Source organism: Salmo salar, chromosome ssa02 (assembly GCF_905237065.1).
Source record: "Salmo salar chromosome ssa02, Ssal_v3.1, whole genome shotgun sequence".
In the NCBI taxonomy this organism is placed as follows: domain Eukaryota; kingdom Metazoa; phylum Chordata; class Actinopteri; order Salmoniformes; family Salmonidae; genus Salmo; species Salmo salar.
Genome location: NC_059443.1, coordinates 530,001 through 557,159, shown reverse-complemented (window position 1 = coordinate 557,159; position 27,159 = coordinate 530,001). Strand labels below are relative to the sequence as shown.

The 27,159-nt window shown below is 49.1% G+C and overlaps 1 protein-coding gene across 1 annotated transcript in view; it reads right to left on the bottom strand.

Annotated features, from left to right (window-relative positions):
- LOC106597250 (eukaryotic translation initiation factor 3 subunit H-like) overlaps positions 1 to 27,159 on the bottom strand; it is an 84,927-nt gene that overhangs the window by 24,357 nt on the left and 33,411 nt on the right. Inside the window, exons 3-4 of the mRNA XM_045696345.1 lie at positions 17,439 to 17,606; positions 5,071 to 5,170 (exon numbers count right to left, since the gene is read on the bottom strand). Coding sequence (XP_045552301.1) covers positions 5,071 to 5,170; positions 17,439 to 17,606 — 268 coding nt within the window. The remainder of the gene's footprint in view (positions 1 to 5,070; positions 5,171 to 17,438; positions 17,607 to 27,159) is intronic.

The window sequence follows — 27,159 nt, the reverse complement described above, 5'->3', positions numbered from 1 at the left end:
TCGCACTCTAGTAGGTAGGTAGGAGTGGGTAGGGGTTGGTAGGGGTAGGTAGGAGTGGGTAGGTAAAGGTAAGGGTAGGTAAAGGTAGGGATTGGTAGGTAGGTAAGGGTAGGGAGGGGTAGGTAGGGACGTAAGGGAAGGTAAAGGTAGGGATGGTAGGTAGGTAAGGGTAGGTAAAGGTAGGTAGGTAAAGGTAGGGGTAGGTAGGTAAGGGAAGGTAAAGGTAGGTAGGTAAAGGAAGGTAAAGGTAGGTAGGTAAGGGTAGGTAAAGGAAGGTAAAGGTAAGGGTAGGTAGGTAGGTAAGGGTAGGTAAATGTAGGGGTAGGTAGGTAAGGGAAGGTAAAGGTAAGGGTAGGTAAAGGAAGGTAAAGGTGGGTAGGTAAGGGAAGGTAAAGGTAAGAGGTAGGTAAAGGAAGGTAAAGGTAAGGGTAGGTAGGTAAGGGAAGGTAAAGGTAGGGGTAGGTAGGTAAGGGTAGGTAGGTAAGGGAAGGTAAAGGTAGGGGTTGGTAGGTAGGTGAGGGTAGGTAAAGGTGGGGGGGTGGGTAAGGGTGGGTGGGTGGGGGGTAAAGGTGGGGTTGGTGGGTGGGTGGGGGTGGGTAAAGGTGGGGGTGGGTGGGTAGATAAGGGTGGGTAGGGTGGGGGTGGGTGGGTGGGTGGGGGTGGGTGGGTGGGTGGGTGGGTGGGTGGGTGGGTGGGTGGGTAGTTGGGGGTGGGTGGGTGGGTGAGGGTGGGTAAAGGTGGGGGTGGGTGGGTGGGTAAGGGGTGGGTGGGTGGGGGGTGGGTGGGTGGGTGGGTGGGGGTGGGTGGGGTGGGTGGGTGGGTGGGTGGGGGTGGGTAAAGGGTGGGGGGTGGGTGGGTGGGGGGGTGGGTAAAGGGTGGGGGTGGGTGGGTGGGTAGGGTGGGGGTGGGTGGGTGGGTGGGTGGGTGGGTGGGTGGGGGGGTGGGTGGGTGGGTGGGGGTGGGTGGGTGGGGGGTGGGTGGGTAGGGTGGGGGGTGGGTGGGTGGGTAGGGGTGGGTAAGGGTGGGGGTGGGTGGGTGGGTGGGGGTGGGTAAAGGGTGGGGGGTGGGTAGGGGTGGGTAAAGGTGGGGGGTGGGTGGGGTGGGTAGGGTGGGGGTGGGTGGGTGGGTGGGGTGGGTGGGGTGGGGGTGGGTGGGTGGGTGGGTGGGGTGGGTGAAGGGTGGGGGGTGGGTGGGTGGGGTGGTGGGTGGGTGGGTGGGGTGGGTGGGTGGGTGGGTGGGTGGGGGGTGGGTGGGTGGGTGGGGGTGGGTGGGTAGGGGTGGGTGGGTGGGTGGTGGTGGTGGGGTGGGTGGGTGGTGGGTGTGGGTGGGTGGGTGGGTAAGGGTGGGTGGGGTGGGGGGGTGGGTGTGGGTGGGTAGGTGGGGTGGGTAAGGGTGGGGGTGGGTGGGTGGGTAGGGTGGGTGGGTGGGTGGGGTGGGTGGGTGGGTGGGGTGGGTGGGTGGGTGGGTGGGGTGGGTGGGTGGGGAGGGGTGGGTGGGTGGGTGGGTGGGGTGGGTAGGGGTGGGGGTGGGTGGGTGGTGGGGTGGGTAGGGTGGGGTGGTGGGTGGGGTGGGTAGGGTGGGTGGGGTGGGTGGGTGGGTGGTGGTGGGTGGGTGGGTGGGTGGGTGGTGGGGTGGGTGGGTGGGTGGGGGTGGGTGAGGTGGGGGTGGGTGGGTGGGTGGGGGTGGGTAGGGTGGGTGGGTGGGTGGTGGGTGGGTGGGTGGGGTGGGTGGGTGGGGTGGGTAGTGGGTGGGTGGGTGGGTGGGGTGGGTGGGGTGGGTGGGTGGGTGGGTGGTGGGTAAGGGTGGGGTGGGTGGGTGGGTGGGTGGGTGGGGTGGGTAGGTGGGTGGGTGGGTGGGTGGGTGGTGGGTGGGTGGGTGGGGGTGGGTGGTGGGTGGGTAGGTGGGGTGGTGGGGTGGGGTGGGTGGGTGGGGTGGGTAGGGGTGGGGTGGGTGGGTGGGTGGGGTGGGTAGGGTGGGGTGGGTGGGTGGGTAGGGGTGGGTAGGGTGGGGGGGTGGGTGGGTGGGTGGGTGGGTGGGGTGGGTGGGTGGGGTGGGTGGGTGGGTAGGTGGGTGGGTAGGGTGGGTGGGTGGGTGGGTGGTGGGTAAGGGTGGGTAGGGTGGGGTGGGTGGGTGGGGTGGGGTGGGTGGGGTGGGTGGGTGGGTGGGTGGGTGGGTGGGGTGGTGGGTGGGTGGGTGGGTGGGTGGGTGGGTGGGGTGGGTGGGTGGGTGGGTGGTGGTAGGGTGGGTAGGTGGGTGGGTGGTGGGTGGGTGGGGTGGGGGTGGGTGGGGGTAGGGTGGGTGGTGGGTGGGGGGGTGGGTGGGGTGGGTGGTAGGTGGGGGGTGGGTGGGTAGGGTGGGTGGGTAAGGGTGGGGGTGGGTGGTGGGTAGGGTGGGTGGGGTGGGTGGGGGGGTGGGTGAGGTGGGTGGGTGGGTGGGTGGGTAGGGGTGGGTAGGGTGGGTGGGTGGGTAGGTGGGTGGGTAAGGGTGGGGGTGGGTGGGTGGGTAAGGGTGGGTAGGTGGGGTGGGTGGGTGGGTGGTGGGTGGGGTGGGGGGGTGGGTGGGTGGGTGGGTGGGGTGGGGTGGGTGGGGTGGGTAGGGTGGGTGGTGGGGTGGGGGGTGGGTGGGTAGGTGGGTAGGGTGGGTGGGTGGGTGGGTGGGTGGGTAAGGGTGGTGGGTGGGTGGGGTGGGTGGGTAGGGTGGGTAGGTGGGGTGGGTGGGTGGGTGGGGGTAGGGTGGGGGTGGGTGGGTGGGTAGGGGTGGGTAGGGTGGGGGTGGGTGGGTGGGTGGGTGGGTGGGTGGGTGGGTGGGTGGGTGGGTGGGTGGGTGGGTGGGGTGGGTGGGGGTGGGGTGGGTGGGTGGGGTGGGTGGGGTGGGTGGGTGGGTGGGTGGGGTGGGTAGGGTGGTGGGTGGGTGGGTGGGTGGGTGAGGGTGGGTGGGGTGGGTGGGTGGGTGGGGGGTGGGTGGGGAGGGTGGGTGGGTGGGTGGGGTGGGTGGGTGGTGGGGTGGGTAGGGTGGTGGGTGGGTGGGTGGGTGTGGGGTGGTGGGTGGGTGGGGGTGGGTAGGGGTGGGTGGGTGGGGGTGGGTGGGTGGGTAGGGTGGGTAGGTGGGGGGTGGGTGGGTGGGTGGGTAGGGTGGGTAGGGTGGGGTGGGTGGGTGGGTGGGTGGGTGGGTAGGTGGGTGGGTGGTGGTGGGTGGTGGGTGGTGGTGGGTGGTGGTGGTGGGGGGTGGGTGGGTGGTGGGTGGTGGGTGGGTGGGGTGGGTGGGTGGGTGGTGGTGGGTAGTGGGGGTGGTAGGTGGGTAGGGTGGGTGGGGGGTGGGTGGGTGGGTGGGTGGGGGTGGGGTGGGTGGGTGGGTGGGTGGGGGGTGGTGGGTGGTGGGTGTGTGTGGGTGGGGGTGGGTGGGTGGGTGGTGGTGGGTGGGTGGGTAGGTGGTAGGTGGGGTGGGTGGGTGGTGGGTGGTGGGGTGGTGGGTGGGTGGGTAGGGTGGGGGGGGTGGGTAGGGTGGGGGTGGGTGGGTGGGTGGGTGGGTGGGTAGGTGGGTGGGTGGGTGGGTGGGTGGGTGGGTGGGGGTGGGTGGGTGGTAGGGTGGTGGGTGGGGTGGGTGGGTGGGTGGGTGGGTGGGTAGGGGTGGGTGGGTGGGTAGGGTGGGTGGGTGGGTGGGTGGGTGGGTGGGGGTGGGTGGGTGGTGGGTGGGTGGGTGGGTGGGTAGGTGGGTGGGTGGTGGGGTGGTGGTGGGTGGGTGGGTGGGTGGGGGTGGTGGTGGTAGGGTGGTTGGTGGGTAGGGTGGGGTGGGTGGGTGGGTGGGGTGGGTAGGGGTGGGGTAGGTGGGTGGGTGGGTGGGTAAGGGTGGGGTAGGTGGGTGGTGTGGTGGGTGGGTGGGTGGTGGTGGGTAGGTGGGTGGTGGGTGGGTGGGGGTGGGTGGGGTGGGGTGGGTGGGGTGGGGGGTGGGTGGGTGGGTGGTGGTGGGGGGGGGTGGGTGGGGTGGGTGGTGGGGTGGGTGGGTAGGGTGGGTGGGTGGGTGGTGGGTGGTGGGGGGGTGTGGGTGGGGTGGGTGGTGGGTGGGTGGGTGGGGGTGGGTGGGTGGTGGGTGTGGTGGGTGGGTGGGGGGTGGGGTGGGGTGGGTGGTGGGTGGGGGGTGGGTGGGTGGTGGGGTGGGTGGGTGGGTAGGGTGGGTGGTGGGTGGTGGGGTGGTAGGTGGTGGGTGGGTGGGTGTGGTGGGTGGGTGGGTGGGTGGGGTGGGTGGGTGGGTGGGTGGGGTGGGGGTGAGGTGTGGGGGGTGGGGTGGGGGGGGGTAGGGGTGGGTGGGTAAAGGTGGGGGTGGGTGGGTGGGTAGGGGGTGGGTGGGGTGGGTGGGTGGGTGGGTAGGTGGGGGTGGGTGGGTGGGGTGGTGGGTGTGGGTGGGGGTGGGTGGGTGGTGGGTAGTGGGTGGGTATGGTGTGGACATGAAACTAACTAAAGAATAAGGAGGAAATCCAAGCCAAAGCAAACACTTCCTAATATTGACTAAGTGCACCTATTTTAAAATCCAAAAGCAGTTTATTTTCTAGTCAATTTAATAGCAGTCTGTTGGGATTCCATTTTTCATAAACTCAGCTTGGAACTCAGAGCTATTTGAAATGTCTCTCTCTCATTAGGCTTTATTCAGATGCAGTTTAAAATCAATGCCCAGCAGCCTGAGGGTCAAAAGCCAGCCAGGCAGCAGATCAACACGGCAGTATAGTTGTTTGACAGCCCCAACACACACTAGTTATAAACCCCAATCATCACATCAGTAAGAGCCTCTGATGAGGCTCTCCCTGCCCATGGGGAAAATAACATCACTGGAATCTATTGAAGGGACTTTCAAAAGCACCGCATTGATGCTGAATTCTTATCAGGAAAGGTGCAGTTGGTATTTCTGCCTTTGTGTGTCTCTCTGTGTGTGTGTGTGTGTGTGTGTGTGTGTGTGTGTGTGTGTGTGTGTGTCTCTCTGTGTGTGTTTTGTGTTTTTTGTTTTGTTGTGTGTGTGTGTGTGTGTGTGTGTGTGTGTGTGTGTGTGTGTGTGTGTGTGTGTGTGTGTGTGTGAGCTCACCCCTCTGCTGAGAAGTCCTTCTCCTTGCAGATCTCCATCAGTTTGGGTGTTAACCTGTAAGCCTTCAGGGACAGGGAGCCCTGGGCGGTCTTAATGGGATCTAGTAGGGAGGGAGAGAGGGGCAGGGGGAGAGAGAGCAAATGAGGGAGAGAGGGGCAGGGGAGAGAGAGCAAACGAGGGAGAGAGGGGCAAGGGGAGAGAGAGCAAACGAGGGAGAGGGGGGGCAAGGGGGAGAGAGAGAGAGGGGGCAGGGGGGAGAGAGAGAGAAAGAAAGAGAGAGAGCGAGCAAGGGAGAGAAAAAGATGTTAAGATTAAAACAAAGGTCTAACATTCTACTAAGTGGTTCTCTTACAATTTGGGACAACACACCATAAGACCTAACACATACACCATGTATAGAATCTAGAGAGAAACACCATGTATAGAATCTAGAGAGAAACACCATGTATAGAATCTAGAGAGAAACACCATGTATAGAATCTAGAGAGAAACACCATGTATAGAATCTAGAGAGAGGAGAGAAACACCATGTATAGAATCTAGAGAGAAACACCATGTATAGAATCTAGAGAGAAACACCATGTATAGAATCTAGAGAGAAACACCATGTATAGAATCTAAGAGAGAAACACCATGTATAGAATCTAGAGAGAAACACCATGTATAGAATCTAGAGAGAGGAGAGAAACACCATGTATAGAATCTAGAGAGAAACACCATGTATAGAATCTGAGAGAAACACCATGTATAGAATCTAGAGAGAGGAGAGAAACACCATGTATAGAATCTAGAGAGAAACACCATGTATAGAATCTAGGAGAGAAACACCATGTATAGAATCTAGAGAGAGGAGAGAAACACCATGTATAGAATCTAGAGAGAAACACCATGTATAGAATCTAGAGAGAAACACCATGTATAGAATCTAGAGAGGAGAGAAACACCATGTATAGAATCTAGAGAGAAACACCATGTATAGAATCTAGAGAGAGGAGAGAAACACCATGTATAGAATCTAGAGAGAAACACCATGTATAGAATCTAGAGAGAGGAGAGAAACACCATGTATAGAATCTAGAGAGAAACACCATGTATAGAATCTAGAGAGAAACACCATGTATAGAATCTAGAGAGAAACACCATGTATAGAATCTAGGAGAGAAACACCATGTATAGAATCTAGAGAGAAACACCATGTATAGAATCTAGAGAGGAGAGAAACACCATGTATAGAATCTAGAGAGAAACACCATGTATAGAATCTAGAGAGAAACACCATGTATAGAATCTAGAGAGAAACACCATGTATAGAATCTAGAGAGAAACACCATGTATAGAATCTAAGAGAGGAGAGAAACACCATGTATAGAATCTAGAGAGAGGAGAGAAACACCATGTATAGAATCTAGAGAGAAACACCATGTATAGAATCTAGAGAGAAACACCATGTATAGAATCTAGAGAGAAACACCATGTATAGAATCTAGAGAGAAACACCATGTATAGAATCTAGAGAGAAACACCATGTATAGAATCTAGAGAGAGGAGAGAAACACCATGTATAGAATCTAGAGAGAAACACCATGTATAGAATCTAGAGAGAGAGAGAAACACCATGTATAGAATCTAGAGAGAAACACCATGTATAGAATCTAGAGAGAAACACCATGTATAGAATCTAGAGAGAAACACCATGTAGTAGAATCTAGAGAGAAACACCATGTATAGAAGTCTAGAGAGAAACACCATGTATAGAATCTAGAGAGAAACACCATGTATAGAATCTAGAGAGAAACACCATGTATAGAATCTAGAGAGAAACACCATGTATAGAATCTAGAGAGAAACACCATGTATAGAATCTAGAGAGAAACACCATGTATAGAATCTAGAGAGAAACACCATGTATAGAATCTAGAGAGAAACACCATGTATAGAATCAGAGAGAAACACTATGTATAGAATCTAGAGAGGAGAGAAACACCATGTATAGAATCTAGAGAGAAACACCATGTATAGAATCTAGAGAGAAACACCATGTATAGAATCTAGAGAGAGGAGAGAAACACCATGTATAGAATCTAGAGAGAAACACCATGTATAGAATCTAGAGAGAAACACCATGTATAGAATCTAGAGAGAAACACCATGTATAGAATCTAGAGAGAAACACCATGTATAGAATCTAGAGAGAAACACCATGTATAGAATCTGAGAGAAACACCATGTATAGAATCTGAGAGAGAAACACCATGTATAGAATCTAGAGAGAAACATGTATAGAATCTAGAGAGAAACACCATGTATAGAATGCTGATAGAGAGAAACACCATGTATAGAATCTAGAGAGAAACACCATGTATAGAATCTAGAGAAACACCATGTATAGAATCTAGAGAGAAACACCATGCAAGAATCTAGAGAGAGGAGAGAAACACCATGTATAGAATCTAGAGAGAAACACCATGTATAGAATCTAGAGAGAAACACCATGTATAGAATCTAGAGAGAAACACCATGTACTAGAATCTAGAGAGAAACACCATGTATAGAATCTAGAGAGAAACACCATGTATAGAATCTAGAGAGAAAACACATGTAGAGAATCTAGGAGAGAAACACCATGTATAGAATCATAAGAGAAACACCATGTATAGAATCTAGAGAGAAACACCATGTATAGAATCTAGAGAGAAACACCATGTATAGAATCTAGAGAGAAACACCATGTATAGAATCTAGAGAGAAACACCATGTATAGAATCTAGAGGAGAGAAACACCATGTATAGAATCTAGAGAGAAACACCATGTATAGAATCTAGAGAGAAACACCATGTATAGAATCTAGAGAGAAACACCATGTATAGAATCTAGAGAGAAACACCATGTATAGAATCTAGAGAGAAACACCATGTATAGAATCTAGAGAGAAACACCATGTATAGAATCTAGAGAGAAACACCATGTATAGAATCTAGAGAGAAACACCATGTATAGAATCTAGAGAGAGAGAAACACCATGTATAGAATCTAGAGAGAAACACCATGTATAGAATCTAGAGAGAAACACCATGTATAGAATCTAGAGAGAGGAGAGAAACACCATGTATAGAATCTAGAGAAACACGTATAGAATCTAGAGAGATGAGAAAAACACCATGTAAAAATGTCAGGATTTTTTTGTTGTTCTTCCCAAACCAGGATTCAGACACGGCTAGGACATCCGGGTTGGCAGAGTGTACCAAAGCAGTGAATAAAACAAACTTAGGGAAGAGGCTTCTGATGTTAACATGCATGAAACCAAGGCTTTTACGGTTACAGAAGTCAGCAAATGAGAGCGCCTGGGGAACGGGAGTGGAGCTAGGCGCTGCAGGGCCTGGATTCACCTCGTCACCAGAGGAACAGAGAAGAGAAGGATAAGGCGTACGGCTAAAGGCTATAAGAACTTGTCATCTAGTGCATTCGGAACATAGAGCAAAGGTAGCAGGTTTCTGGGCTCGGAAGAATAGATTCCAGGCACAATGTACAGACAAAGGTATGGTAGGATGTGAACACAGTGGAGGTGGAAAGCTAGGCATTGAGTGACGATGAGAGACGTTTTGTCTCTAGAGATATCATTTAGACCAGGTGAAGTCTCCGCATGTGTGGGAGGTGAAACAATAGCTAAGGCATATTGAGCAGGGCTGGAGGCTCTACAGTGAAATAAGACAATAATCACTAACCAAAACAGCAATGGACAAGGCATATTGACATTAGGGAGAAGCATGCGCAGCCGGAGATCATAGGGACCAGTGGGTAGCTAGGCGGACTGGGGACACGGCGATTCAGAAAGCTAGCGGGCCGGGGCTAGCAGAAGGGGGGACGTCGGACGGAAGGGTCTCGGCAGCACCTCTGGCGGTTACGTGGCAGACCAGTCGTGATGGATCGGCAGGGCTAGGCAGAAAAAAAGGTGTAGGCAGTAAAAGGGTCCAGGCCTATTAATAGGTATTGTAGCCCAAGAAATTGGCTGATGGACCTCTTCAGTTAACAGTCTGATATGCTCTAGACAGCTAGCGGGCTGAGGCTAGCAGGCTGCGGATAGCCGCCGGGGAAGTCGCGACGGAGGCATGTAGCTACACGCCATAGAAATACAATGGAATTTCCACCGCATACTACAATTCCCAGAGTACATTTCACTTCCCAGGGTGCAATGCTCCCGCCCAGGGCTGCTGACTGGCTGTTGGCTACTGCTAGCAAGCCCAGACAAACATGAAGCAGTCTACATACAGTATATTGCTGTCAGGTTATAGTGTATTTCACATTACTTTTGGGTTGTGTAATCATATTATAATGCTCACATGTGACCTTGCGAGCCTACCAGACGAGCTAAATGCCTTTTATGTTCGTTTCGAGGCACAACATTGAAGCATGCATGAGAGCATCAGCTGTTCCAGATGACTAAATATGATCACGCTCTCCGTAGCAAGACCTTATTAAACAGGTCAACATTCACAAATCCAAAAGGCCAGACGGATTACCAGGACGTGTACTCAAAGCATACGCGGACCAACTAGCAAGTGTCTTCACTGACATTTTCAACCTCTCCCCTGACCGAGTCTGTAGTACCAACATGTTTCAAGCAGACCACCATAGTCCCTTGCCCAAGAAAGCGAAGTTAACCTGCCTAAATGACTAGCGCAACATAGCACTCACGTCGGTAGCCACGGAAGTGCTGAAAGGCTGGTCATGGCTCACATCAAACACCAGAATGCCGGAAACTCTAGACCCACTCCTATTCGACTACCGCCCCAACATACGCAATCTCTATTGCACTCCCACTGCCCTTTCCCACCTGGACAAAGGAACACCTATGTGAGAATGCTGTTCATTGACTGCAGCTCAGCGTTCCAACACCATAGTGCCCTCAAAGCTCATCACTAAGCTAAGGACCCTGGGACTAAACACCTCCCTCTGCAACTGGATCCTGGACTTCTGCCGGGGCCACCCCAGGTGGTAACGGTAGGTAATAACACATCTCAACAACATATCTGCCACGCTGATCCTCAACACTGGGGTCCCTCAGGGGTGCGTGCTTAGTCCCCTCCTGTACTCCCTGTTCACCACGACTGCGCGGCCGTGCACGACTTCGACACCATCATTCAATTTGTTGGCGCACACAACAGTGGTAGGTCTGATCACCGACAACGATGGGACCGCCTCGAGGGAGGAGGTCAGAGACCTGGCAGTATGGGCCAGGACAACAACCTCTCCCTCAACGTGAGTAAGACAAAAGGAGCTGACCCGTGGAAAACAGGAAACGGAGGGCCGAACAGGCCCCCCATTCATATCAAAGGGCTGAAGTGAGCGGGTCGAGAGTTTCAAGTTCCTTGGTGTCCACATCACCAACCAACCATCATGGTCCAAACACATCAAGACAGTGCGTGAAGAAGGCACCACAACACCATTTTCCACCTCGGGAGACTGAAAAGATTTGACAAGGGTCCCCAGATCCTCAAAAGGTTCCTACAGCTGCACCATCCAGAGCATCCTGACCGGTTGCACCACCGCCTGGTATGGCAACTGCTCGGGCATCTGACCATAAGGCACGACAGAGGGTAGTGCGAAGGGCCCAGTACATCATGGGGCCAAGCTTCCTGCCATCAAGGACCTATATAATAGGCGTGTTTCGCTGTTTATTATCTAGTGCATAGTCACCTGTACCCCGCACATTGACTCTGTACCGGTACCCCCTGTATATAGCCTCCACATTGACTCTGTACCGGTACCCCCTGTATATAGCCTCCACATTGACTCTGTACCGGTACCCTGTATAGCTCACATTGACTCTGTACCGGTACCCCTTGTATATAGCCTCCACATTGACTCTGTACAGTAACACCCTGTATATAGCCTCCACATTGACTCTGTACCGGTACCCCTGTATATAGCCTCCACATTGACTCTGTGCAACGTTTAATACCCTGTATATACCTCTTTATTGTTATGTAAATGTCAGATTTACTTTTTGATTTGATTTAATTATTTTCACTTCCGTTAACTTAGTAAATTTTGTCTTAACTCTATTTCTTGACCAGCAACTGCATCGTTGGTTAAGGGCTTGTAAGTGAGCATTTCACTGTGAGGTCTACTACACCTGTTGTATTCAGCATTTCACTGTAAGGTCTACTACACCTGCTGTATTCAGCATTTCACTGTAAGGTCTACTACACCTGTTGTATTCAGCATTTCACTGTGAGGTCTACTACACCTGTTGTATTCAGCATTTCACTGTAAGGTCTACTACACCTGTTGTATTCAGCATTTCACTGTAAGGTCTACTACACCTGTTGTATTCAGCATTTCACTGTAAGGTCTACTACACCTGTTGTATTCAGCATTTCACTGTGAGGTCTACTACACCTGTTGTATTCAGCATTTCACTGTAAGGTCTACTACACCTGTTGTATTCAGCATTTCACTGTAAGGTCTACTACACCTGTTGTATTCAGCATTTCACTGTAAGGTCTACTACACCTGTTGTATTCAGCATTTCACTGTAAGGTCTACTACACCTGTTGTATTCAGCATTACACTGTAAGGTCTACTACACCTGTTGTATTCAGCATTTCACTGTGAGGTCTACTACACCTGTTGTATTCATCACGTGACTAATAACATTTGATTTAATGAATGTTAAGCTGAATATCTGTTCCATTGTCACCTAAAAACAAATCTAATTTAGTAGAATAACAATAATGTTACAATGGAAATATCACGTGTAAAATACCTAATCCTCCCTTGCACTGCTTTGGTTCACCTTCTTAGCGTCGTTGTGTCGGTGGGCCGGACCCTCATCTGCTCTGAAAGCAAAGTATTCCCCTAGTTGGCATCTGGAACCAGTTATACCAGCTGGAGTTATGATGTTTGAGTTGGAAGAAGCCATGCTGTGGGAATTATCCATTCTAGCTTGCACAAGCAGCCTGGCTAGCTCACTACTGCCCCCTAGAGAACATTCAGACAAATGACCAGACGGACTCGATCCTCTCAATCCTTACATGATATGAGACACATTTGACAGAAGTACCCGAATGTAACAAAAAAATTATAATACCGAACCGTTTTTTCATGTTTCAGTATCGGAAAAAGTACCCAAGTTTCAGTATACCGTGCAACACTACTGACAAGTAAACAGAAACATTATTTGTTTACTTCACCGATGGGAAAGATTAAAGTCGACTTTGATTCCTACACGTCAATGAACCCAGTTTGAGTCATACATGTTAATGAACAAGGTGTTTAAAAAGCCATTTTCCCCTCACTACTTCCTCTCTGTGTTATAAAAAGCCATTTCCCCTCACTACTCCCTCTCTGTGTTATAAAAAGCCATTTCCCCTCACTACTTCCTCTCTGTGTTATAAAAAGCCATTTCCCCTCACTACTTCCTCTCTGTGTTATAAAAAGCCATTTCCCCTCACTACTTCCTCTGTGTTATAAAAGCCATTTCCCCTCACTACTTCCTCTCTGTGTTATAAAAAGCCATTTCCCCTCACTACTTCCTCTCTGTGTTATAAAAGCCATTTCCCCTCACTACTTCCTCTCTGTGTTATAAAAAGCCATTTCCCCTCACTACTTCCTCTGTGTTATAAAAGCCATTTCCCCTCACTACTTCCTCTCTGTGTTATAAAAAGCCATTTCCCCTCACTACTTCCTCTGTGTTATAAAAAGCCATTTCCCCTCACTACTTCCTCTCTGTGTTATAAAAGCCATTTCCCCTCACTACTTCCTCTGTGTTATAAAAAGCCATTTCCCCACACTACTTCCTCCTGTGTTATAAAAGCCATTTCCCCTCACTACTTCCTCTCTGTGTTATAAAGCCATTTCCCCTCACTACTTCCTCTCTGTTATAAAAAGCCATTTCCCCTCACTCTTGTATAAAAGCCCTCTCTGCTCTCTGTTATAAAAGCCATTTCCCCTCACTACTTCCTCTCTAACTGTGATAATGGAGATTGCTCTGGGGCGCTTTGATCCATTTAGAGCTGTTTTGTCCCAGATGGCACCCCGTTCCCTATACAGATGGCACCCTCCCGGTACAGATGGCACCCGTTCCCGGTACAGATGGCACCCGTTCCCGGTACAGATGGCACCCCGTTCCCGGTACAGATGGCACCCCGTTCTCGGTACAGATGGCACCCGTTCCCGGTACAGATGGCACCCCGTTCCCGGTACAGATGGCACCCTATTCCCTATATGGATGGCACCCTATTCCCGATATAGATGGCACCCTATTCCCTATATAATTGGCACCCTATTCCCATATAGATGGCACCCTATATATTTGGCACCCTATTCCCTATATAGATGGCACACTATTCCCTATATAGATGGCACACTATTCCCTATATAGATGGCACCCTATTCCCTATATAGATGGCACCCTATATAGATGTCACACTATACCCTATATAGATGGCACCCTATACCCTATATAGATGGCACCCTATATAGATGGCACCCTATTCCCTATATAGATGGCACACTATTCCCCTATATAGATGGCACCCTATTCCCTATATAGATGGCACCCTATTCCCTATATAGATGGCACCCTATTCCCTATATAGATGGCACCCTATATAGATGTCACACTATTCCCTATATAGATGGCACCCTATTCCCTATATAGATGGCACCCTATTCCCTATATAGATGGCACCCTATATAAATGGCACCCTATTCCCTATATAGATGGCATCCTATATAAATGGCACCTTATTCCCTATAAAGATGGCCCACTACTTTTGACCAGAGAGCCCTATATAGGGAATAGGGTGGCATTTGGAATGAATCCTAGGTATTCACTTCATTATTGATATCCAACGGATTAACAGTGGTCCCTCATTAAACATGCAGAAGACTGAGTGAGTTATGAACTGCTGGTCTTCCTGACACAGTCAGGGAACATCAGTCTCCTCTGTCATGTTCAAGTGTTCAACTGTTAAACTGAGGAACATGTCCCCACAGAGCGCTGGTAACTAAAAGAGTAGTGTACTACTGTAGAGGGAATAGGGTAACCATTTGGGACAGAGGTCACCCTGAAGATGTCTGAGAACAGGGGGACTAATGGAGGAAAACCTGTCAGAGCAATAGCATGAGGATGTAATCAAATCAAATGTATTTATAAAGCCCTTCTTACATCAGTTGATGTCTCAAAGTGCTGTACAGAAACCCAGCCTAAAAACCCCCAAACAGCAAGCAATGCAGGTGTAGAAGCACAGTGGCTAGGAAAAACTCCCTAGAAAGGCCAAAACCTAGGAAGAAACCTAGAGAGGAACCAGGCTATGAGGGTGGCTAGGAAAAACTCCCTAGAAAGGCCAAAACCTTAGGAAGAAACCTAGAGAGGAACCAGGCTATGAGGGGTGGCCAGTCCTCTTCTGGCTGTGCCGGGTGGAGATTATAACAGAACATGGTCAAGATGTTCAAGTCTTTATCATATTCAGACCATCATGAAGACTTCCTGAAACACAGCTACTGACAGAACAGCAGAGGACATGACCTGGGTCATGTGATCAATCAAACCTAATTTATGTACAGCGCCTTCAGGAAGTATTCACATCCATTTCTGATTTTTTACACATTTTGTTGTGGTACAGCTTGATTTTAAAATTGATCAAATTTAGATATATATTTATTTTATTTTTTTTAACCCATAATGTCAACGTGGAATTATGTTTTCTACACATTTTGCATGGGGCAGATTTTTTCTCTCTCCCTGTTTTAAAGCTAATTTCCTGCAATTCTACAAATTCTTCCATGTCTTGTGTGTGTTTATATGATACCATGGGTCGAAGCCCAACGGAGTAACAATAAAATACCTACTCATTCCAGGGTTTCTTTATTTTTTACTATTTTCTATATTGTACAATAACAGTGAAGACATCAAAACTATTAAATAACACATAGAATCATGTGTTAAACAAATACAAATATATTTTATATTTGAGATTCTTCAAAGTAGCCACCATTTGCCTTGATGACAGCTTTGCACACTCGTGGCATTCTCTCAACCAGCTTCATGAGGTAATGCATTTCAATTAACAGGTGTGCCTTGTTAAAAGTTAATCTGAGTAATTTCTTTCCGTCTTAATGAGTTTGAGACAATCAGTTGTGTTGTGACAGGGTAGAGGTGGTATATAGAAGATGGCCCTATTTGGTAACAGACCAAGCCCATATTACGGCAAGAACAGCTCAAATAGGCAAAGATAAACGACACTCCATCATTACTTTAAGACATGAAGATCAGTCAATCCGGAAAATGTCAACAACTTTGATAGTTTCTTCAAGTGCAGTCGCAAAAACCATCAAGCACTATAATGAAACTGGCTCTCATGAGGACCGCCAGAGGAAAGGAAGACCCAGAGTTACCTCTGCTGCAGAGGATCAGTTCATTAGAGTTAACTGCACCTCAGATTGCAGCCCAAATAAATGCTTCACAGAGTTCACGTAACAGACACATCTCAACATCAACTGTTCAGAGGAGACTCGTGAATCAGGCCTTCATGGTCGAATTTCTGCCAAAAAAAAACACTACTATTTTTGGTCTCCCGAGTGGCACAGCGGTCTAAAGCACTGCATCTCAGGGCTAGAGGCGTCACTACAGACCCTGGTTCGATCCTGGGCTTTATCACAACCGGCCGTGATCAGGAATCCCATGGGCTGCGCCACTTGGCCCAGGGTTGTCCGGGTTAGGCCGTCATTGTAAAATTAGAATTTGTTCGTAACTGATTTGCCTGGTTATTTTTAAAGGACACCAATAAGAAGAAGAGACTTGCTTGGGCCAACAAACATGAGCAATGGACATTCGACTGGTGGAAATCTGTCCTTCGGTCCAATGAGTCCAAATTTGAGAATTTTGGTTTTAACCGCAGTGTCTTTGTGAGACGCAGAGTAGGTGAACGGATGATCTAAGCATGTGTGGTTCCCACCGTGAAGCATGGAGGAGGAGGTGTGATGGTGTGGGAATGCTTTGCTGGTGACACAGTCTGTGATGAATTTAGAATTCAAGGCACACTTAACCAGCATGACTACCACAGCATTCTGCAGCGATACGCCATCCCATCTGGTTTGGGCTTAGTGGGACTATCTTTTGTTTTTCAACAGGACAATGACCCAACACACCTCCAGGCTATGTAAGGGCTATTTGACCAAGAAGGAGAGTGATTGAGTGCTGCATCAGATGACCTGGCTTCCACAATCACCCGACCTCAACCCAATTGAGATGGTTTTGGATGAGTTGGATCGCAGAGTGAAGGAAAAGCAGCCAACAAGTGCTCAGCATATGTAGGAACTCCTTCAAGACTGTTGGAAAAGCATTCCAGGTGAAGCTGGTTGAGAGAATGCCAAGCATGTGCAAAGCTGTCATCAAGACAAAGGGTGGCTACTTTGGAGAATCTCAAATATACTTTGATTTGTTGAACACTTTTTTTTGGTTACAACATGATTCCATGTGTTATTTCATAGTTTTGATGTCTTCACTATTATTCTGCAAAGTAGAAAATAGTAAAAATAAAGAAAAACCCTTGAATGAGTAGGCGTGTCAAAACTTTGGACTGGTACTGTATATTTCTTTTAAACTTTTTTCGGGACTTGCGGTCCGCATTGACCCGGTTCTGGGTCTGGGTCCTCCAGTTGAGTATGTCGGGACTAGGGAGTTTTTTTTAGGGTAAAAAGAACCGTAATGAAGCTAATCACAGGTAACATCCTAGAGGAAAACCTGGTTTAGTCTGCTTTCCGACAGACACTGGGAGATGAATTCACCTTCCAATAACCTAAAACACAAAGCCAAATATAGACTGGAGTTGCTTACAAAGACATTTCATCTTTCTTCCAAATTTGGCAGAAATATTTTATGTCGATCATTGACAAAAAAAAGAATACAATTAAATACATTTTAATCCCACTTTGTAACAACAAAATGTGGAAAAAGTCAGAAGGGGTGTGAATACCTTCTCAAGGCACTGTAGGAGACATGATACTAGGACCAGGGCCTGAGAAAACCCTGTCAAAAACGGTCCGTCTAAAAGTGGTTTTTGTACCAATGAAAGCTTGAGTATATTACTAACCCTGACCCTATTTAGAGAGTGGACATCATCTGGACACGTCACTCTCTGTTCTCAGAATTAAAACATCCATACACTTATTAGAAAGAGGAGATTACATTCATTTGTTTCTGTGCGCGTGTGTGTGTGTGGTGTGTGTGTGGTGTGAGGTGTGAGGTGTGTGGTGTGTGTGTGGTGTGTGGTGAGGTGTGCGTGTGCGTGCGGTTTGTGATGTGTGTGGTGTGTGGTGTGTGTGTGTGTGTGTGTGTGTGTGTGTCAGACGGATTACTTACCGTAGATGAGAACAACAGACTCCTCGATGGCGTGCTGGTAACTGAACTGAGAGTCCAGCAGGGCCCGGCTGACAAATGATCCATAATAGGTGGACTGGTACCAGCCCACATGAAGATGGTCAATGTTGACATGACGAAGAGATCGCATCATCTCCATCTGATACTGGACTAGAGAGAGGAGAGGTGGAGGAGAGAAGAGGAGGTGGAGAGAGAGAGGAGAGGTGGAGGAGAGAAGAGGAGGTGGAGAGAGAGAGGGAGGGTGGGGGGAGAGGGAGGGTGGAGGAGAGAAGGGGAGGTGGAGAGAGAGAGGAGGGTGGGGGGGAGAGGGAGGGTGGAGAGAGAGGGAGGGTGGAGAGAGAGAGGGAGGGTGGAGGAGAGAAGGGGAGGTGGAGGAGAGAAGGGGAGGTGGAGAGAGAGAGAGGGAGGGTGGGGGAGAGGGAGGGTGGAGGAGAGAAGAGGAGGTGGAGAGAGAGAGGGAGGGTGGAGGAGAGAAGGGGAGGTGTAGAGAGAGAGGGTGGGGGGGAGAGGGGAGGTGGAGAGAGAGGGGTGGGGGAGAAGGGGAGGTGGAGAGAGAGAGAGAGAGAGAGAGAGAGGGTGGGGGGAGAAGGGGAGGTGGAGAGAGAGAGAGAGAGAGAGGGTGGGGGAGAAGGGGAGGTGGAGAGAGAGAGAGGACAGACAGAAAGACAGAGGGGGGGAGAGAGGGAGAGGGATGGACAGAGAGATGGAGGAGAGAGGGGATAGACAGAGACAGATGGAGGAGAGGATGGACAGAGAGAGAGAGAGAAATGGACAGAGAGAGGATGGGCAGAGAGAGGGAGAGAGGATGGACAGAGAGAGAGAGAGGATGGACAGAGAGAGAGAGAGAGAGAGAGAGAGAGAGAGAGAGAGAGAGAGAAGAGAGGATGGACAGAAAGAGGGAGGAGACATTTTTACTTTTTCCATTCATCAGGTGGGTTATAAATACATGACAGCAGACTGAATCAACCATCTCTCTCTGCTGGGGAATCAGCCATATTCCTCACCGCTGGTCCCCTGACCTCCCACTGACAGACAGAATAGAGTAGAGGAAGACTGGAGACAGACAGCACCGGGAGGTTAACTAGGACAGACAGCACATTTACACATCACTCCGAGTGTGACTGTTTGTGTGTGTACCATCCCAGTCAATCACAGGACGCAGCCAGAGACAGACACACACCAGTCTGGCTATTGACAGACAGGATTCATCCGAGTCTCATTGGCCAGCTGTGGCCTCTAAACCCCCTACTTACCCCCAAACACTTATTCTGGACCCCCAACCACTCAGAACATCTATCCCCAAACCAGACAAACATTTCTAAAAACCTGTTTTCTCTTTGCATTATGGGGTATTGGTGATGTCATTATGGGGTATTGTGATGTCATTATGGGGTATTGTGATGTCATTATGGGGTATTGTGATGTCATTATGGGGTATTGTGATGTCATTATGGGGTATTGGTGATGTCATTATGGGGTATTGTGATGTCATTATGGGGTATTGGTGATGTCATTATGGGGTATTGTGAGTCATTTGATGTCATTATGGGGTATTGTGATGTCATTATGGGGTATTGTGATGTCATTATGGGGTATTGTGATGTCATTATGGGGTATTGTGATGTATTATGGGTTGTGATGTCATTATGGGGTTGGATGTGTATTGTGATGTCATTATGGGGTATTGTGATGTCATTATGGGGTATTGTGATGTCATTATGGGGTATTGTGTGTAGATTGAGATTTTATTTATTTATTTAACCCATTTTAGAATAAGGCTGTAACGTAACAAAACGTTGAAAAAGTCAAGGGGTCTGAATACTTTCCCGAATGCACTGTATGTTTCCCGTCACTTCTACTTAGAAGACTAGCAAGTTAAACTAAGGGGTCGCGCGTTAATGCAGAATTCTGCAGAAATATTTCCAGAAACGCAGATGTAAAATGCTCGGCATCAGACTGATGTTGCACTTCTCCACTCGGATGAGAATTGACAAACGAGCATTTTAAAAATCAGCAGAGGCTGTTGACTGATGTATAGCTACTGTTCTCAGTCCAGCCTACCTTTTAGCTAAAAACGCAAGATTAACATCAGGAAATGTAGCCGGCTACATTCTTTCTATGATAAACATTAGAAATATGATGGATACGCATCGTTTTTACACAAAACAAAATACTATTTTTCATTATAAGCTCATTTACCTCTGTGGCTGACAAACAGCGGTGCACTTCTGTTGTCATCTGATAAAAAATGAATTTATTTCCTGATGAATGTGTTGCACTAATGGATTATTCTGAAGGAAAACTACAGTCGCACGCCCCTGATTATTCTTCTGAGGCAATAAAAAATATATACTTGACTTTTAATATAAAAATGTGACGGTAGTGAAACACTCCCGCGTGGATATTTCCAAACAGCCCTGTATATCACCCAGGACTAGATACTGGTTACAGTCAACGAAGAGTTAATGGGTAGGTCTCACACACACACACACACACACACACACACACACACACACACACACACACACACACACACACACACACACACACACACACACACACACACACACACACACACACACACACACACACACACGTGGAGAGATGTTGCCACAAGAAAAGGTCAACCAGTGAAGAACAATCACCATTGTAAATACAACCCATATTAATGTTTATTTATTTTTCCTTTTGTACTTTAACTATTTGCACATCGTTACAACACTGTATATAGACATAATATAACATTTGTAATGTCTTTATTGTTTTGAAACTTCTGTATGTTAAATGTTTACTGTTCATTTTTTATTGTTTATTTCACTTTTGTTTATTATCTACTTCACTTGCTTTGGCGATGTTAACAATATGTTTCCCCTGGTAATAAAACCCTTAGATTGAAATTGAGAGAAAGACACACAAAGAGAGAAAGAGAGGTGACATTAAGGTGACAAAGACATATCATCATTCCTTCCTTGACGATGAGACCTTGAGCTTTTTAAAAGACATTGTGATTCCCTTTCAAGAGGAATAACTCAACAGTAAAGAACATTTGTATTAGGCTCTCTACATACTGGACACCCTCAAAGGAGCTGGTTTCAGTGACTGGCTGCTCTGGCCTTAGCAACAGTTAAACTGATGGGAGGAGGACTGGGGTTTCAGTGACTGGCTGCTCTGGCCTTAGCAACAGTTAAACTGATGGGAGGAGGACTGGGGTTTCAGTGACTGGCTGCTCTGGCCTTAGCAACAGTTAAACTGATGGGAGGAGGACTGGGGTTTCAGTGACTGGCTGCTCTGGCCTTAGCAACAGTTAAACTGATGGGAGGAGGACTGGGGATTCAGTGACTGGCTGCTCTGGCCTTAGCAACAGTTAAACTGATGGGAGGAGGACTGGGGATTCAGTGACTGGCTGCTCTGGCCTTAGCAACAGTTAAACTGATGGGAGGAGGACTGGGGTTTCAGTGACTGGCTGCTCTGGCCTTAGCAACAGTTTAACTGATGGGAGGAGGACTGGGGGAAACATAAATAGATGGAGGAGAGAGACAAGAAGAGGGAGGAGGGGGAGGAGTGGAAGAAGGAGGAAGAGGAGAGGGAGCTAGGCTACATGAGGGAGACAGAGGGGAGGAGGAGGATGAGGAGGAAACACAGGAGAGGGAGCTAGACAGAGGGGAGGAGGAGGATGATGAGGAAGAACAGGAGAGGGAGCTAGACAGAGGGGAGGAGGAGGATGAGGAGAGGGAGACAAGAGAGGAAAGGAGGGAAGGGAGGAGGAAGAGGAGAGGGAGAGAGAGGAGGAGTAGGAGGAACAGGAGAGGGAGACAGAGAGGAGGAGGAGGAGGGACAGGAGAGGGAGACAGAGAGGAGGAGGAGGAGGGACAGGAGAGGGAGACAGAGAGGAGGAGGAGGAGGAGGAGGAGCAGGAGGAGGAGACAGAGAGGGAGAGACAGAGAGGGAGGAAGAGGATGAGGAGAGGGAGACAAAGAGAGGAGAAGGGAGAGAGAAGAGGGAAGGAGGAGGAAGAGGAGAGGGAGAGAGAGGAAAGGAGGGAAGGGAGGAGGAGAGGAGAGGGAGAGGGAGGAGGAGGAGGAGGGAGAGAGAGAGGAGGAGGAGGAGACAGGAGAGGGAGACAAGAGGGAGGAGGAGGGAGACAGGAGAGGAGACAGAGAGGAGGAGGAGGAGGAGGACAGGAGAGGGAGACAGAAGAGGAGGAGGAGGAGGAACAGGAGAGGGAGACAGAGAGGGGAGGGGAGGAGAGGAGAGGGAGACAGAGAGGAGGAGGAGGAAGGAGGGGAGGAGGAGGAGGGGAGACAGAGAGGAGGAGGAGAGGACAGAGAGGAGGAGAGGGAGACAGAGGAGGAGGAGGGGACAGGAGAGGGAGACAGAGAGGAGGAGGAGGAGGAGGAGGAACAGGAGAGGGAGACAGAGAGGAGGAGGAGGAGGAGGAGGAACAGGAGAGGGAGACAGAGAGGAGGAGGAGGAGGAGGAACAGGAGAGGGAGACAGAGAGGAGGAGGAGGAGGAACAGGAGAGGGAGACAGAGAGGAGGAGGAGGAACAGGAGAGGGAGACAGAGAGGAGGAGGAGGAGGAACAGGAGAAGGAGACAGAGAGGAGGAGGAGGAGGAACAGGAGAGGGAGACAGAGAGGAGGAGGAGGAGGGACAGGAGAGGGAGACAGAGAGGAGGAGGAGTGATTCAGACTGAAGTTGAGAACCCATGACTACAGGCTGGCTTAAAGCAGATTATGGGACAGATAATAGAACACATTTAGGAGAGGTGCTGGCCTTGGCGCCCACCCACCCAACGCTAGCCTCCGTCACACAGCCCCAGGCCCTGGCAGAACCAGGCCATTGTTAAGGCAGACAAAGCAGCAGCCAGCCAGACAGTGTCTCATCCTGGCAGTTCAACAAGGACAGCAGCGCAACTATGGACCCAAAGCCTTAGAGAGACAGAACCAGGTTAAATACCAGGGAGGATCTCTCAGCCTTACAGACAGAACCAGGTTAAATACCAGGGAGGATCTCTCAGCCTTACAGACAGAACCAGGTTAAATACCAGGGAGGATCTCTCAGCCTTACAGCAATACAGACAGAACCAGGTTAAATACCAGGGAGGATCGCTCAGCCTTACAGACAGAACCAGGTTAAATACCAGGGAGGATCTCTCAGCCTTACAGCAATACAGACAGAACCAGGTTAAATACCAGGGAGGATCTCTCAGCCTAATACAGACAGAATAAGTCAGCTTACAGCAATACAGACAGAACCAGGTTAAATACCAGGGGAGGATCTCTCAGCCTTACAGTAATACAGACAGAACCAGGTTAAATACCAGGGAGGATCTCTCAGCCTTACAGCAATACAGACAGAACCAGGTTAAATACCAGGGAGGATCTCTCAGCCTTACAGCAATACAGACAGAACCAGGTTAAATACCAGGGAGGATCTCTCAGCCTTACAGTAATACAGACAGAACCAGGTTAAATACCAGGGAGGATCTCTCAGCCTATACAGACAGAACCAGGTTAAATACCAGGGAGGATCTCTCAGCCTAATACAGACAGAACCAGGTTAAATACCAGGGGAGGATCTCTCAGCCTTAAGACAGACAGAAACCAGGTTAAATACCAGGGAGGATCAGCCTTACAGCAATACAGACAGAACCAGAAGTTAAATATCAGGGAGGATCTCTCAGCCTTGCGAAAAGACAGAAATCCAGGTTAAATATAGGAGGATTTAGCCTTACAGTGGTAAGTAAGAAGAACCAGGTTAAATACCAGGAGGATTAGCTTAAGACAGAACCAGGTTAAATAGAGGATCTCTCAGCCTTACAGCAATACAGACAGAACCAGGTTAAATACCAGGGAGGATCTCTCAGCCTTACAGACAGAACCAGGTTAAATACCAGGGAGGATCTCTAAGGGAGCATTTTCACCGAGAAATTCCAATGGTGTCCTACCCGAAAGGCTCAGACTTTTCCGTCTCTGTGGGCCGGCACCAGTGTCTCGCTGGGCCACTGCGGACCTGCTCTGACTTGGAGACAAGCCCCTCGGTACTTTTCAGCTGGGCATTTACATAACGGCTAACTGTGAACATGGGTTTCCACTGTCGATGGTTAACATCTTCTCACCAAGCAACTGTTTTTATTCTGTTCTTCATCCCCCCAGTATAACATCAGTCTACAGTCTAATAAACATGTTTATTCATAAGGCAGACTGGTAGCCTAATATACATGTTTATTCATAAGGCAGACTGGTAGTCTAATAAACATGTTTATTCATAAGGCAGACTGGTAGTCTAATAAACATGTTTATTCATAAGGCAGACTGGTAGCCTAATATACATGTTTATTCATAAGGCAGACTGGTAGTCTAATATACATGTTTATTCATAAGGCAGACTGGTAGTCTAATAAACATGTTTATTCATAAGGCAGACTGGTAGTCTAATAAACATGTTTATTCATAAGGCAGACTGGTAGTCTAATATACATGTTTATTCATAAGGCAGACTGGTAGTACTAGACTCAAACACTCTTCAGCCAAATAAACATGTAGGTTTATAAACTAAACGTAGCTCTCCTCTCCACTGCAACTTAATGTACATTTCTCTCACGTTTGGTTAAGTAGGTCATAATAACTGGTATTTCTGCTAAACACACTAGAACCAACAAGTGGAAGAGAATCAGTGAGAGAAAATCCAAGTATAGAGCGAGTCACATATCAACAGATGGGTTCCAAATGGTCCCCTATTCCGTACACAGGGCTAGTGTTAACAGTAGTGTACTATATAGGGAATAGGGTGCAGTTCAAGGAAGCTCTCTCCCCCTCTCTCTCTCTCTCGCCCAATTTGTAAGTCGCTCTGGATAAGAGCGTCCGCTAAATGACTTAAATGTAAATGTAAATGTTAAGACTGTCGGTCTAGTCAAATTCTCATCGTACCGTACATATGGAGCAGGAGAACGGTCTAGTCAAATCCTCATCGTACCGTACATATGGAGCAGTCAAATCCTCATCGTACCGTACATATGGAGCAGGAGAACGGTCTAGTCAAATCCTCATCGTACTGTACATATGGAGCAGGAGAACGGTCTAGTCAAATCCTCATCGTACCGTACATATGGAGCAGGTGAACGGTCTAGTCAAATCCTCATCGTACCGTACATATGGAGCAGGTGAATGTCAGCCATACAGGAAAGTGGTTGGTGCAAACACCCCCCACACACACACACACCACCCCCACACACACACACACACCACCCCCCCCACACACACACACACACACACCCCCCACACACACACACACACACACACACACACACAGAGACAGAGAGAGAGAGATGAGGTTTAAGTGGGAGTGATGATGGAAGTGTCTTCAATAACATTCCATGGGAGAGCAGAGAGGACTATGGGTAATGGCTCCTTTGAAAGCCTGTGCTCTATAATGAGGCCTGTGAGGAGGTAGTTACACGCTCTGTGATTCTCATTCAACTGAAAAGATTCAGAGGGAAAGGTGGTGCGGCAGACGACTACCTGAGTCTAAAAGACCAGCAGCGAAAGAGAGAAATATTTACATTATTACGCATTTCCTTATAAAAACGGTCAAACTTCTAGATATTCAACGTCACACTGACAACAGCATCGCTACATTCTCAAACCAAATCTAATTTTATTTGTCACATGCAACAGGTCGTAGACCTTACCATGAAATGTTTACTTACAAGCCCTTAATTAACCCACAATGCAGTTCAAGAAATAGAGTTAAGAAAATATTTACTAAATTAAACTAAAAGTTTAAAAAAAATTGAATCTAATCGAAAACTAACAATACATTTACATAACAATAAAGAGGCTATATACAGGGGGTACCGGTACAGAGTCAATGTGGAGGCTATATACAGGGGGTACCGGTACAGAGTCAATAAAGAGGCTATATACAGGGGGTACCGGTACAGAGTCAATGTGGAGGCTATATACAGGGGGTACCGGTACAGAGTCAATGTGGAGGCTATATGCAGGGGGTACCCGGTACAGAGTCAATGTGGAGGCTATATACAGGGTGTTCGGTACAGAGTCAATGTGGAGGCTATATACAGGGGGGTACCGGTACAGAGTCAATGTGGAGGCTATATGCAGGGGGTACCGGTACAGAGTCAATGTGGAGGCTATATACAGGGGGTACCGGTACAGAGTCAATGTGGAGGCTATATACAGGGGGGTACCGGTACAGAGTCAATGTGGAGGCTATATACAGGGGGTACCGGTACAGAGTCAATGTGGAGGCTATATACAGGGGGTACCGGTACAGAGTCAATGTGGAGGCTATATACAGGGGGTACCGGTACAGAGTCAATGTGGAGGCTATATACAGGGGTACCGGTACAGAGTCAATGTGGAGGCTATATACAGGGGGTACCGGTACAGAGTCAATGTGGAGGCTATATACAGGGGGTAACGGTACAGAGTCAATGTGGAGGCTATATACAGGGGGTACCGGTACAGAGTCAATGTGGAGACTATATACAGGGGGTACCGGTACAGAGTCAATGTGGAGACTATATACAGGGGGTACCGGTACAGAGTCAATGTGGAGACTATATACAGGGGGTACCGGTACAGAGTCAATGTGGAGGCTATATACAGGGGGGTACCGGTACAGAGTCAATGTGGAGGCTATATACAGGGGGTACCGGTACAGAGTCAATGTGGAGGCTATATACAGGGGGTACCGGTACAGAGTCAATGTGGAGGCTATATACAGGGGGTACCCGGTACAGAGTCAATGTGGAGGCTATATACAGGGGGTACCAGTACAGAGTCAATGTGGAGGCTATATACAGGGGGTACCGGTACAGAGTCAATGTGGAGACTATATACAGGGGGTACCGGTACAGAGTCAATGTGGAGGCTATATACAGGGGGTACCGGTACAGAGTCAATGTGGAGGCTATATACAAGGGGGGTACCGGTACAGAGTCAATGTGGAGGCTATATACAGGGGGTACCCGGTACAGAGTCAATGTGGAGGCTATATACAGGGGGTACCGGTACAGAGTCAATGTGGAGGCTATATACAGGGGGTACCGGTACAGAGTCAATGTGGAGGCTATATACAGGGGGTACCGGTACAGAGTCAATGTGGAGGCTATATACAGGGGGTACCGGTACAGAGTCAATGTGGAGGCTATATACAGGGGGTACCGGTACAGAGTCAATGTGGAGGCTATATACAGGGGGTACCGGTACAGAGTCAATGTGGAGGCTATATACAGGGGGTACCGGTACAGAGTCAATGTGGAGGCTATATACAGGGGGTACCGGTACAGAGTCAATGTGGAGGCTATATACAGGGGGTACCGGTACAGAGTCAATGTGGAGGCTATATACAGGGGGTACCGGTACAGAGTCAATGTGGAGGCTATATACAGGGGGTACCGGTACAGAGTCAATGTGGAGGCTATATACAGGGGGTACCGGTACAGAGTCAATGTGGAGGCTATATACAGGGGGTACCGGTACAGAGTCAATGTGGAGGCTATATACAGGGGGGTACCGGTACAGAGTCAATGTGGAGGCTATATACAGGGGTACGGTACAGAGTCAATGTGGAGGCTATATACAGGGGGTACCGGTACAGAGTCAATGTGGAGGCTATATACAGGGGGGTACCGGTACAGAGTCAATGTGGAGGCTATATACAGGGGGTACCGGTACA